The sequence below is a fragment of the Manis pentadactyla genome, chromosome 8, assembly GCF_030020395.1.
Source record: "Manis pentadactyla isolate mManPen7 chromosome 8, mManPen7.hap1, whole genome shotgun sequence".
NCBI classification, from domain to species: Eukaryota; Metazoa; Chordata; class Mammalia; order Pholidota; family Manidae; genus Manis; species Manis pentadactyla.
The window spans coordinates 58,944,856-58,958,926 of record NC_080026.1 but is presented as its reverse complement, the minus strand read 5'-3'; the positions used below and the strand labels follow the sequence as shown (position 1 = coordinate 58,958,926).

General features: G+C 43.8%; 1 protein-coding gene across 3 annotated transcripts in view; it reads left to right on the top strand.

Moving 5' to 3' along the window:
* Nucleotides 1-14,071, top strand: part of VSTM4 (V-set and transmembrane domain containing 4) — a 111,857-nt gene that overhangs the window by 34,378 nt on the left and 63,408 nt on the right. For all 3 annotated transcript variants that reach the window (XM_036916610.2, XM_036916609.2, XM_036916611.2), the window contains exons 4-5: nucleotides 1,847-1,954; nucleotides 10,373-10,406. In XM_036916610.2, the coding sequence (XP_036772505.2) occupies nucleotides 1,847-1,954; nucleotides 10,373-10,406 (142 nt within the window). The remainder of the gene's footprint in view (nucleotides 1-1,846; nucleotides 1,955-10,372; nucleotides 10,407-14,071) is intronic.

Genomic DNA, 14,071 nt, shown 5'->3' with positions numbered 1-14,071 from the left:
TTTTGTTAAGTTCATACATTTGCTAAATTCAAACATCTGCAGCTTTTTGCTGCATGGAAGATTAAAACAATGCTTTTGTCTTCTCTTTCATTTTCTGAGCCATTCTAGCATTGTATCAATTAGTTCAGTGATAAAGTTGATCACTGGAGTTTAGGAAATGGATGTGCACTGTTATGGTCTGAATGTTTGTGTCCCCCAAAATTCCTATGTTGACATTCTAACCCGAATGTGATAGTATTAGGAGATAGGGCCTTTGGGAGGTGATTAGATCATGAGGGTGAAGCCCTCATGAATGGGATTGGAAGAGACCCCCACCACCCCCATCCAAGAGCTTGCCTGTTCTCTGTTCTCTGACATGTGAGGATTTCAATCGGAAATGTCTCCCAACCGGGAAGAGAGCTCTTACCAGACTCTGGATGCCACCATGTGAGAAATACATGTTTGTTACCTACATCATGCAGTCTATGTATTTGTTATAGCAACCTGAGCAGACTGAGACATATATGAACATGGTTTATTAGAAATTAAAAAGAAATTTATTTTGACATGATTATAGACTAACATGTATTTCTAAGAAATAATACAGAGATCCTTTGTACCACTCTGTGCCCTTTACCCAGTTTCTCCCACTGGTAACATCTTGCAAAACTCTAGCACAACATGGCAACTAGGATATTGACATTGATACATACAGCCAAGATCCAGAACATCCCTATTACTACAAGGGTCCCTTTTGGCCGAACCCATTTTTCTTTGGTCCACCACTCCCTCCTTAACCTCTGGCAACTGTTAATCTGTTCTCCATTTCTATAATTTTGTCATTTTAAGAATATGATATAAATAAAACCATATAATATGTAACCTTTGGAGATTATTATTTTTTCTACTCAGCATAATTCTCTGGAGGTTTCAAGTTGCTACATGTATCAATAGTTTTTTACCCTTATTTTGAGTGGTACCACCATGGTATGGATGGACTATAGTTTGTTTAACCATTCACCCACTGAAGGACATCTGGTTCTTTCCAGTTTTTGCTATTGTCAAAGAAGCTGCTTTATACATACATGTATATGTTTTTGTATGAATTTAAATTTTTGTTTCTCTGGGACAAATGCCCCAGTGTGGAAATGCCCAGTTGAGTGGTGGTTGTAGATGTACCTTTTAAGAAATAGCCAAACTGTTTTCCAGAGTGGCTGTACCATTTTACATTCTCCCCAGCAATGTCTGAGTGACCAAGTTTATCCATATACTTGCTAACATTTGGTATTGCCACTACTTTTTATTTTAGCTGTTCTGATAGGTTCATGAGATATCTCATTTTAGTTTAAATTTGCATTTCTTTAGTAGCTAAGGAAGTTGGATGTCTTTTCATGTGTTTATTTGTCACTTATATATTCTCTTTGGTGAAATGTCTATGCTTCTGCCTATTTTCTAGTAGGATTGTTTATTTTTTAACTATTGAGTTTGGGAGTTATTTATATTCCATATAGTTCTTTATATCCTTTGTTGGATATGTGGTTTGGAAATCTTTTCTCCCATTCTGCAGCTTGTCTTTTTTCATCCTCTTTATGTGGGTGTTTAATGAGCAAAAGTTTTTAATTTTGGTGAAATCAAATTTATCAGGTTTTCCTTATCTGGATGGTGCTCAGGTGCCAAGTCTAAAAATTCTCTGCTTAGTCCTAGATCTCTATGGTTTTTTGCAAAAGTTTTCTAGGTTATGGTTTACCTTCAGGTTTATGGTTCATTTTGAGTTGATTTTTGATCATGTATGAAGTTTATCGTACTTGGTGTGTCTCCTTTGATGTGCCCCATTCCAGTGATCACCCAGCTTGTCCTTGCCTTCCAGATCTCTACGTGTATGCCGTGCTTGTGTGCTGTGTGGGGATTCTCAGCGTCCTGCTCTTCACCCTGACCATTATCTGGCAGTCTGTCTTTAGCAAGAGGAAATCCAGAGGTAAGAGAACAGCTAAGGTCATGTCTGGAACAGGTGCACAGCCAAACCACAGGCAGGTGGAAGACACTGGGCGAAGTACCACCTTGGGTGAAAAATGCTTTGTGAGTCAGGGGTTATTTACCTTTGACTGGGGAGCAAAGCAGGTGAGGAGATGTGTCTCCTTTGGACTCTGCTAAAATCAGCTATGACCACTGGTGACATTATTTAAATTTCCCTTTTTCTTAAAGCCCTTCCTGTGGTAGTTTCCAAGGGCCCTTAACCTTCTCTTCTCCCAAAAGATGCCATGGAGTCAAATGAACTTGGGTTTGATTCTGACCCTGCTGCTTAAGGCTGAGTTTTTAGACAAGTTCCTTAACCACTCTAGACTAGTGTTTTTGTTTATGAAATGAAATGGGATCGACACCACCTTCCTTAAGTTAAATGTTGTTCTGAGTGTTCATAATTGAATCAGAGCACCCAACACTGCCTGGCAGGCAGGTGGGATTAGAAAGGCTCCCCTCCTTTCTTTTCCTAAACATCCAGTCTGAGTGTTCACTTCCTGCTGGCTCCCTTCTTGTCAGTGTCCCTGTTGCCCTGGAGTCTGTGCTCAGCACCCCCAGCTCTCCTCTGTGCTCTCGGTGATTATTGTTCTCGGGACCCTGACTCCGTGTGACTGCTGCTGCCTCTCACCAAGCCTCGACATCACATTGCCACCAGCTCCTATATGTTTTCTCTGAAACACCCCATTCTGTGCTCCCTCCTGTAGAGTTTCCAAAACAGATGAGGATGCTGTAGCTCCCAGAGATGAGCTGGGTAGGAGCTGGGCTCTGAAATTAGACTGACTGAGGTTCAGATGGCTGCTCTTCACATACCAGCTGACCACTTACCCACCGTGCCTCCCCTTTCCATCTAAGGAAACAGTAGGATACAGGGTGTTGTGAGGATTAACATCAACAACAATAAAACCTCTTTACCACATTCTGGCTCCTTCAAGTGTCCTGTAGTTATGATGATTTAGGGTATCTTATGCATTAGACCAAGGCCATAAAGCTGGGAAGTGTCAGATTTGGTGGTCACAACTTATGGGGACACTTGGGGACACTCACACAGGGACACTGAGTAGTGTTTCCTGGAGGGGCTTCCTCAGAGGTGCAGGCAGGGCTCAGGAAGGGAGGGAGGGGGATGTGCTCAGGGACCATCACCCACCAGAAGCTGTTTCTATCCTAGACTTTAGGGGATAAGGGGAGGGGAGGTTCCGGGAACTCATGAGAGCTGCTGCTGTGGGAGAAGAGACAGACTCAGCAGTGTCAGCCCAGGAGGCAGCAGGGAGGGAGCCAGGAGCTTACATTCCTCAGCCTCCCCTCCCCCTCCCCCATCCATCCTGCTGCTCCTTCCGTCTGGCCCCAGCAACCATAAGCCAGAGACAGTGCATGGAAGTCAGCCTCCAGGGCCTGAGTAGGCTGAGGAGGGGTGGACTGGGGTCCAGAGGGGTGCACAGAGATGCCCGACACCAGAGACAGAGCAAGGGCTGTAGCTGGATCTTTCTCCTCCACAGCCCGTGCCCTTCCCACCATGCTCTGCATGCGTCTCTGTGCTGTGCTGTCAGAGCCTTCCTCCATGGCAACTGCCCATCTCATCAACAGTGCCTGGGCTTTTCTCCTGTTCCAAACACTTTACTACTTTTATGAGCTCATGGCACATGTGCAAATGTATTTGCCTCCCTTCAAGAGGACAGTGTGTATGGCGGACCATACAGCTTATCCATTCTCCTTGGAATCTGGCTTATGACAGTCACTCAACAAATGGTGGACAAATGGGTTTGTTTCCCAGCTCCTTTGCTCCCAGCTGTTGGACTTTGGAAGCCACATAGACAGTTTCCAAGCCTGTTTTGCTCCAAAGGCATCTCTGCCTGGGTTCAGAGGCATGATAGGGAATTCTCTCCTGAACTTCAGGCCCTGTTAGCCCTTAGGTAGGGTCAGGGAAACAAAGCAAGGTGATTAGTTCAGGAGACATCCTTCTCCTCCAAGACCAACACAGACAGACCAGGACACACGCACCAAGCCTCACACAGAGCCACTGAGAACCAGATCACAGTGAGCTCTAGGTGGCCCCGTGTGCACCTGTGCACAGCATCCTAAAGTCCTGCTGAGCTGTCGAGAGCTTTGCCTGAGCACCTCTCTGGGCCAGACCTCCTGGGCATCTCCGCATTCTCACATGATCCTCCCTACCAGTCTGGGATGAGAGCCCTTACGGGCTCTCATTTGAAAGAGAACACAGCTGAGGAGCTTGATGAAGTCCTGCAGCAAGGGTGTGGCAGAGCCCAAGCCTCCTGTGTTTCTGTTAAGGAAACCTCAGTGTCTGGGGGCTCGCCTGGCCAGGGGATTTTCCTCCAGTCTGTGATGGCAGCTGTGCTGAGGTGCTTCCCATATAGCCATAGCTCCTGCAGCATCTCGGGAGTTTGGTTTTGATATGGTGTAACTGCTGCCTACAGCCCTGGTGGGGCACATCTTGCCCCATGTGGCCCTATGAGCCAGGCACCTCCCAGCCAAACTGCAGGGCCAAGAAGAGAGGTCTGTGCATGGCGGGCTGTTGTCACCCCTCACCTGGATTCCAGGGCCTTAGAGCAGCACTGCTCATAGCTTCAGGAGCAGACTTCTCACCTGGGAGCCTGCTCAGGTGCAGATTCTGAGTCAGTGCATCTGGGCAGGCCTGAGGGTCTGCAAGCTACATTTGTGTGTGAGGTCACACTGAGTAGCAAGGCCTCAGAGCCAATTCTTCTTACTCTGGCCTACTCAGCACCCCTCTTTCCAACCACTATTTTGAAATGATTCCATTATTATCTTGAAATGAAACTCATAGGTAAGATCTACTACCTGTACCCACAAAAATCAAATCAGGCCCAGGTCCCCTTGTTAACTTGATGATTTCTGGGTTTTCTGTGCAAGTGTGTTTTTGTTGGGCTTTCTGCTTCCTGGCCACATGTAGGAAAGCCAGCCCCACCTGGACGTCTGGGTTTGCAGGCTGCTCACACACACGTGGTGAGCCCAGCACATGCTCTCCCACTCCCTTAGCAAGATCTGTCTGCAAAGACATCAGAGTAGCCGTCCCCACTCCTGGTATGATCCCTGGTGGGCCCCCTAGGTAAACGAAGCCCATCCCAGAAGCCTGGAGCCAGAGGGGCAGTCCCCTTCTTTCAGCTTCCTGCTGCCCCACACTGCCTTGTTTTCCCAGGGCGCTCACTGCTTATGTGAGCTGCAGTGGATTGCACCAATGTTTACTAGCTTTCCACTTCCCTCCCAAGCCGTGAATCTTTCAACCCTGCTCTATATTGGTGCCAGGGTGCCTGGAACTTCATCCCACTGCCTCTAGTAGCTTTGAGTCACCCTAGAAAACACCAATTCTGGTGGCCCAGGACAGAGCCCTGGGTTATTCTAGTGTCCCTCAAGCACACTGGTTTCCTAAGGCTTTGCTTCTTTGGAAATCAGCCCAGACTTTTTGCTTTGAGAGGCCCTGACAATCCCCTGACCTTCCATGTCTGAGCTTTTAAAAGGATAGTTCTGCAAGCACACTAGAGCCAGCCAGGGAGGGGAGGAGCCTTGCCCCTATGTCTCTGCTCTTCAGTGTTTGCAACAACTCAGTTTAGCTTGCAGCCAATATACTAAAACCCTAGCACTGGAACCGGTGCTTCCTAAGGCTTGCTAGGCTCCTACGCCCCCTGCCACAACTTGCTCCCCACTGCTTCTCCTTGGTAATGCCCTCAAAAGGCCTGCAATCTTTTCTCACACAGGTACAAGGAGGGAGCTGGGGGCTGTGTCCCACTCATAGCCACAGTCAGTGTAGGGAGGAGGCTGCAAAACATAGAATGGGGTGTCTGTAGACAAAGAGCAGTGGGTGACCCCAGGGGCTTGGGGAGGATGAAGGGCTCACTGGCCTGGCATCAAAGACACTCAGATGAATTCCAGTGGGAGCTGTCCTCTCCAAACACTTCCAAGACACAGGCTTGGCCCTCAGAATGTGTGGGAAGGCTCAGCTGGCTCTCGTGGGCCCACTCTCACCGTCAGAAGACAGCCCATCTTCCCTGGGTAGGGAGGTGCCTGAAAGGCTCCCCAGTAGCCTAGTGAAAAGAACACTGAACCTGTAACTAGGATTCAAGCTCCTTTACTTACAAAACAGGTCTTCTCAGGCCCCAAATAAATGTCCTGAGGCCCCAGTGTCCTCACTGTAAAATGGGGACATGAGTTCCTCTTAAATCACAGGGCAGTTGGGGATGCTTTCCCTGGTGCCATATGGCTGACAACCCTCGGCGTGGACTGCCCCAGCGGGCACTTTCTCTCACGTGTGGTTGGCCTTTCCAGGGCACATCCCCCATGGTAGTCATGGCAACCATGTCGGATCAGCCATCCCGGCAGCCAGGGCAGAAGGAGCCCCCTGTGCTCTGTCCAGAGTAGAAATACTGTGCAAGCCACATGTGTCATCAGACCTTTGTTAGTAGTTACATTAAAAAGTTAAAGAGAAACAGGTGGAATTAATATTAATCTGTTTTATTTAACCCAACTTATCTGAAATACCATTTCAAGTATCAATATGAAGATTCTGAATGAGATATTTCACATTCCTTTCTTCATACTAAAGCTGAAATCCAGCATGATTTCAGAGCACTGTGCTCCTTCATTCTGCAGATGCATGGGGCCTTGTGTAGGGGTTGCCGCAGTGCTCACTTATGAGCATGGAAAACTCAGCAAAGAGCAGAAATACCCACAGGTCCTACCTTGAGGACTTCGCAATGTCTGAAGGGAGTGCAGCAAGTTGGCAGGAGAAGGGAGGAGGTCAGCTGCATCTAGGAGACCCCAACACTGCTACAGGGCCTGATGGGATCAGGGGCATGGCTGCCTCCATCCAAATCACCAGTCTAGGGGTGGTAGTGGTGACAGGGACAGGCCCACGTGAGAGTGACAAAGCCTTTAGTCTGGACGTGTCATCTGGGAGGTTTGGCCATGAAGTGGGGGCTGGGAGCGGTGTGGCCCTAGCTGCGGAGGCAGAGAAAGCATGGCCTGCAGCCTCAGCCTACAGTGCTCTGAGGCATCTTCCTATCAGGAGAGGTGAGAGAAACAATCCTTCCTTTTAAAGTCTTCAAAGTCCTAACGGTCCTAAGATGACCATTTTAAAATCTGTGTCCAGAGTTTTCATTTCTGTGCAGGATGGTTGCCTTGCCTTGGAGCCAGAAGCCTCTGGATCAAGTGTGCTGGGCACCAGGCCCTGTGGCCCATGGTGGAGCCTGGCTCCACGACCACCATTAACTGGCCTCCTTCTTTCCTAGCCTCACTTCCCTGCTCTACAATGGTTTTCCTAGGATCCCCTCCCACACAAACTCTTTGCACTTGAACTCTTGTCTTAAAGATTCTGCTTCTGGAGTACCCCCCAGCTAAGGCACAGGTCAGTGCTTGGTGTTGAGAATGGTGTGGAATCATTACGAGAGGGCTTTGGAGTCAGGCTGCTCAATTTTGCCCCTTCCCAGTTGTGTTAGTTTGCTTGGGCCATCATAGCAGAGCTTCTCAGTGGCCGTCTTCTCCCTATGTCCTCACGTGGTCTTCCTCTGTGTGTGCCTATTTCCTAATCATCTCTGTATATAAGGACACCAGTCACGGATCAATGCCCACCCTAATGACCTTATTTTAACTTAATCCCCTCTTTAAAGGCCCTATCTCCAAATATAGTCATGTTCTGCAGTCCTGGGTTTTGAATTTCAACAGGAATTTTGGAGGGGCACAGATCAGTCCATAGCACTAGCTGTGTGACTTTGGGCAAGCTGGCTATCCTCTCTGTGCTTAGTGTCCTTCAATAGTAAATAGGTATAATGACAAGGTTATTGTGAAGATTAGAGTACAAAGTTGTGGTCTTTGAATATTTTTTGCTTGCAAAGCTCCTAAAATCATTTAAAAAACTATGCACCCTTAAATGTTTTTTGTTCATATGAGATTTTTCATTGTAAATGTAAATTATTGCAAAGGATGTGATTTCCAGAGCATCACAAATATTTACACCTTAATATGAAATGGTTATATCTCTCCTGTACATCTAAATGTTGTGAATTTAACAACTACCTCTCTTGATGATCAGTTGTATAGCTGTTGGAAGTTTTATATTGTCCCTCTTTCTCTTTGAACATCTATCTTTAATCCCTTTTTCACACCAAATTTTACCCTTTACTTTAATACATTTTTTGTTTTGAAAGTCCTTTATTGATCACCTAGTATACTTCTCTATAAAATAATCTCTGTATAGAAATTTAAATTAAGAATTTGTGAGTTACATTTTATAAGTCTCCAGGTGTTACATTTTTTTTTTCTGGATTGGGTTATCAATATTACATAATTAGTGAGACTTGGAAAATGAGTACAAACTTAATCAAAACCACATATAAAATAAATTTAGATAAATAATTAATAGTTATAAGAAGCAAAATTTTATTGGAAATGCATTTTTATTGAAATAGATTTTATTTTTTCTTCATATAGCCTTCTGTGAATTTGCTTAGGGATAGAATTCAGCATCAATTATATTCCTATTTTTTTAATAGATGTTAGTACTGAAATGCCTCATTCAATATAAAAAGAGGCAGGAATGGATGAACTTTTCTTATACCAGTCAATGCTTTAACTGCTTCCAAATTGTATGTCGAATCATATAATGATCTATCATGGAAAATGATTTTTAATACTCTACCAGCTGACAACTGGATTAGGGCATTATTCAATCTCTGTTGAAAGCAAAATATTGGAAACTTGCCCCCTAGTGAAAGGTTAAGTTGCCCAGTCATTACTCATTTGCTTTCTCAACACTGGCACCAATATTTCAAGTCATTTCTTGTTTGGTGTTCAGTGGTGTTTACCCCCGGGAGAGGTCTCCATAGTATAAGTCAGGATGGGGGAGAGGTATGCCTGATTTTCATGAAATAGAAAGGGTTGGATGACAGTGAGGGGCCAAAGGAGTCAGCTAGACCTCAGGCATGTTCCAGGAGAATGAATTCTTAGGAAAGAATACCATGGAAATTAAGTGTCTAGAAACTGATTTCCTTAAAACTGTCCTTCCTAAGAGTGTCCAGGGACATGCAAACCCCAGACTAAAGATGGTTGATCTATATAATAAGCTCAAATTGTGTCAGGAACATATGAAGTGTTTAATAAAATACTATGTTGTATGTGTAAATTATCCAGCACTTAGTAGGTGCTCAGCAAATGGAGTGCACCAAGGGTTTAGGTACTATTAGGGGGTTGGACCAGATAAACCTAAAAAGCCCTTCCTAAAACTGAGATTCTATCATCCTGGTTTGGAACCTGCCTTGATCACCTGGATGACAGATCACTCCAAATATAGTAGCTTAAAACAACTATTTTATTTGCTCACAATTCTGCAGGTCAGCAATTTGGGCTTGGCTCAGTGAACAGTTCTTGTCTCAGCTGGAGTCACTCATGCAGCTGCAGTCGGCTGGTGGATCAGCTGGGGCTTGACTCTTTTGGAGCTTCAGCTGGGATGATTTGTGTCTGTTCCATCATCTTCCAGTAAGCTAGTCAGGCTTCTTCATGTGGTAGCCTGCAACAAGAGAGAGAGAGAACACAAACTTTAGAGCATGAGGGCCTTTTATGCCACTGCTTATGATGTATTGGCTAATGTTTCATTAGCCAAAGCACATCTTGTGGCCAATTCCAGAGTTAGTGTGGAGAGGGTTATTACACAGGGTGTGGTAGATACAGGGAGGTGTTATTTGTTGGAGCCAGCAGTCTAACAATCTGCCATACAAACCCAGGGCCCTGTGGCCATTTCAGCTTTACTTCTATTTGAGGTGAATGCAGCTGTGAATTTAGGCTGGACACTTGTTAAGATAACTACCTAGGTATTCTTACTTTTCCTCTGCAACTAGAATCTGTTTTTTCTCAAGGAGACCTCCTGTGGAGGATGTCTTTTTCTAAGACTATTTTTCTAAGGACCACCTCTTAGTCCTGTCAGAACTTTCATCAGAGAATGGAAACCCATTTTACAGAGAGGAGCATCTAAGAGAGACAGGTTGCCCCAAGAAGGCTTTCTCATGACTAAGGTAGAGCTGCTAAGTTGGGTGACTCTACTACTGCAGGACCCTTCAAGTTAGAACCCAATTCAACCTGGCTTAGCAAAAAAAGAGAATGTTTTGGATTATGTAACCAGAAGTCTGGGATATATGGCTTCATGACTGGATCAATCCAAGTGTGGAACAATATCAAGTCACTATGGTGTCCTTGGTATGGCTCTGTTGTACTCATCCAAAGAGATGTATGGGAGTCCTGAGAGCTGGCTTGTACCAACTTCTGAGCAATACCTGTGTACCTGTATTTTCTGGTAATTCCTGGAGTATATATATCTAAAGTATCACTTGTTTACCATCTCTATTTCTTTTTCCTTTCACAGTGAGACATTATTTGGTGAAATGCCCTCAGAACAGGTAGGAATATTTTTTCCTTCTTTCAAATGAGACTCTTTGCTATTTTACTTTCTTTTGATATCATCAAGAAATTGATTAAATTTGTTTCTATACCTAAAGGTCTGCATATTAGTCTATAAACTGGCCAAAAAGTGTGTGTTCTGCATGCATTTGCATGTTTTCAGATTCCATGCTCTGGCTATCACCCCCAGAGGGTCCAGAGAACCTGTGGCTCATGCTGGCTCAACATTCATGGTAGAGGAGGTTTGGCGCCTGTTCCTGGAGAATTGCTCCCCCATTTAGTAAGGGACTGGCAGCTAAACTGAACCTTGTTGATGCCTTCTGACCACAAACACACATAATCCCCCTTCACCAATGTCTGCTTGTCCTAGGCCCCACTCTGCTGAATGTATCCATTAGTTAAATATGTACTAAGATTCTAGCCTTTTAGGTGGTAGGACACAACCTCGCAGATAACATAGTATCCTAGTAGATATTGCAAATTCATAGTTTTTAAACATTTGAGACTTCTGGTCTAGACAAGATGGCATAGGTCAATTTCTCCCTGTTCTTCCCTGCTAAGTACAACTATAAACACTGGAAACAACACAAGAGATAACCAAAGCTGAACTCTAGGAAGTGTTAAGAAGAAAGTTATGAAAGCCAAAAATAAAGAGCTTAAAAGCAACCAAAAAGAAACAATGTATTACCTACAGGACCATGCAAATTTGAGTGAGTGAATTTTTCTCGAGAATCCATGGCGGTCAGAAATAAATGGTGCATTTTTCAAATATTGAAAGAAATGTCAACCACAAATTCTATATCCAGCAAAACTACCCTATAGGAATAAAGAGGAAATAAAGACATTCTCAAATGAAAGGAAACTTTCTAGAATTTGTTACACCCAGGACTACTTTAAAAGGATTAATAAAAAGAATTCTGGAAATAGAAGAAAAAATCTTGGTGCATTAGGAAGGAAGAAGGAATAATAGAAAGCAGAAGTATGGGTACATAAGTACACTATTCTTTTCCTCGTGTGTTTTAAAAATAATATTTGTAATTGAAACAAAAATTATAGAACCATCTGATATTCAAGAAGATCATTATAATATTTAAAAGTAGGGGAGGTAAGGTGACCTAAATAGAAGTTGAGTTTCTATACTTCATTCCAGTGATAGTTTTGGTGCCAGTAGACTGTGGTAAGTTACACACACACACACACACACACACACACACACACACATATGTATATATGATAGATAGATAGATAGATAGATAGATAGGTAGATAGATAGATAGATACAGTAATGCTCAAAGCAATCATTAAAGTAACTATGAAAAAAATACACTCAAAACTGTATGGAAAAATAAAGATAGAATCCCAAAATATTTTCAACTAACATAAAGAAACAGAGGAATGAGAACTACAGGAAACAAACAACAAAATGGCAGACTTAATTGCTAATGTACTATTTATGTTAAATGTAAATGGTTTAAATTCATCAATCAAACGGCAGTGGTTGACAGAGTGGATTAAGAAAAAATATGACCCAACTCTATGTTTCTTACAAGGACTCATATCAAGCACAATGACATAGGTAGGTTGAAATTAAAGGATGGAAAAAGATATACCACACAAATAATACAACAATAAATCGTGAGTGGGTATACTGATATATGATAAAGCAAAGAAACTTACTAGATACAAAGAGGGACATCAAAAAATGATAAAAGGATCAATCCACCAGAAAGATAAAGATCCTGAATGTGTATATAACAAACAGCAGTACCACAAAGTGCAAAAAGTAAAAACTGAAGGAGCTGAAAGAAGAAATGGATAAATACACAATTATAGTGGGAAACTTACCCCCCCATCAGCAACTGATAGAACTGATAGACATAAAATCAGCAAGGATATTCAGAATATCTAAACAATACAATCAACCAACAGGACCAACTGATGCACATCGAACACTCCAACCATCAAAAGCACAACACATTTTTTTCCAGCCTCCGTTGTACATTTGCCATAAGAGATGGTCTATCTTAGACCAAATCCTGGGCTTTAAAACAAACCTTAACAGATTTAACACAATCAAAACCATACAAAATATGTTCTCTGACCACAATGAAATAAAAAACAAAACAACAGTAGGAAAATCTCTAAACATTTGGGCTTAAACAATATGCTTTTAAACAACCCATAGGTCAAAAAGAAAGTCTGAAAGGAAAAAAAAATACATAGAATTGACCAAAACTGAGAATAAACATAACAAAATAAGTGAGATGCAGCTAAAGCTGACAGGGAAATTAATTGCTTACATTAGAAATGAGGAAAAGCCTCAAATCAACAATCTGAAGCCTCACTTTAGGAAACTAGGAAACAAGCAAAATAAACCCAAAGCAAATAGAAAGAAGAAAATAATAAAGGTCAAAGCAGAAACTGATGAAATTGAAAACAACAAAACAGTAAAGAAAACCAATGAAACAAAAAGCTGATTCTTAGGAGACCACTGGGAGAAAATGGGGGAAGTGTGCATTTATTTGAACTCCATTAACTTGAAATGTCCAGAAAAGGTAAATTTACAGAGACAAAAAGTAGGTCAGTAGTTGCTTAGGGCAGAGGGTTGGAGTAGGGATAACTGTAAGTGGCAAAGGGAACTTTTGGGGGCATAGAAATAATTCTAAAGCTGTATTGTAGTGATAGTTGCACAACTTTATAAATCTGAAAAATATCAAATTGTACATTTATCCTCAGTGACTTCATGGTGAATAAATTATGCCTCAATAAAGTCATTTGTTTCTTTTTTAAAGCACAAGTTCCCCAAGTACTGGCATTTCAGACTGCTCAGCTGCCATGGAGGGCCCACCCTGCCAGTTCCTCGGGGTTGCATGCTGTGATCTAGTGTCTGGCCTCATCGTTAATGAGCAGTGCCAAGCATTGGGGCCCCACTTCCTTCCTCTCCCAGGTCTTCTCCTTCAGTTGCCCCTATTCTGAGTTGACTGAGGCTAGTGAGGACATCACCCCAGCCTGGTGGGCATTAGAGTTTGATTTCTCCCAGTCCTGGGATACCTACCAGAGGCCAGGAATGACCACAGAGTCAAATGCTGTCCCCTCTACCAGCTGGTGCTGTCAGTGGGGCTGGTTGGGTGCCTGAGTTGAGTCTCCCTGTGGACATGTCTCATGTTGGGCTGGCTCACAGATGTGCCTCTGGAAAGCCTGCCCCTCCTCCCCTGCATGCCAGCACACTGCAGGGGTCAGACCTCCCCACAAACCTGATAGTGGGCACCCTGCCAACTTGCATTAATCTTCCTGATTAGAACATCATGTTGATTTGACAGTGCTGCCCGGATTCCCTGCCACGATGCCTAGCTAGTGGACTGGTCAGTCCATGCCTTTAAACTGGCTTTGGCCTGAATTGTGCTCTTGCCTCTGCAGTCCAGGCAGTGCCATCAGTGGGCCCCCAGATCCCAGCTCCATCATCGCTGCCATGGCGGTGGGTGGCTTGGCCCCTGGAGTCTTCAGCTATGACTGGGACAAATGCCATTCTTTGTTCTCTGACCACTTCCTCCTTAGGGAGAATGGGCAGAGAGTACAGGTCCAGGGCCAGGCGCCAGGAACGGAAACCCTCAGGCAGGGGAGGGACCCTTGGAAGAGGCCACATGCTGGCACTCAGGCTGTGGTC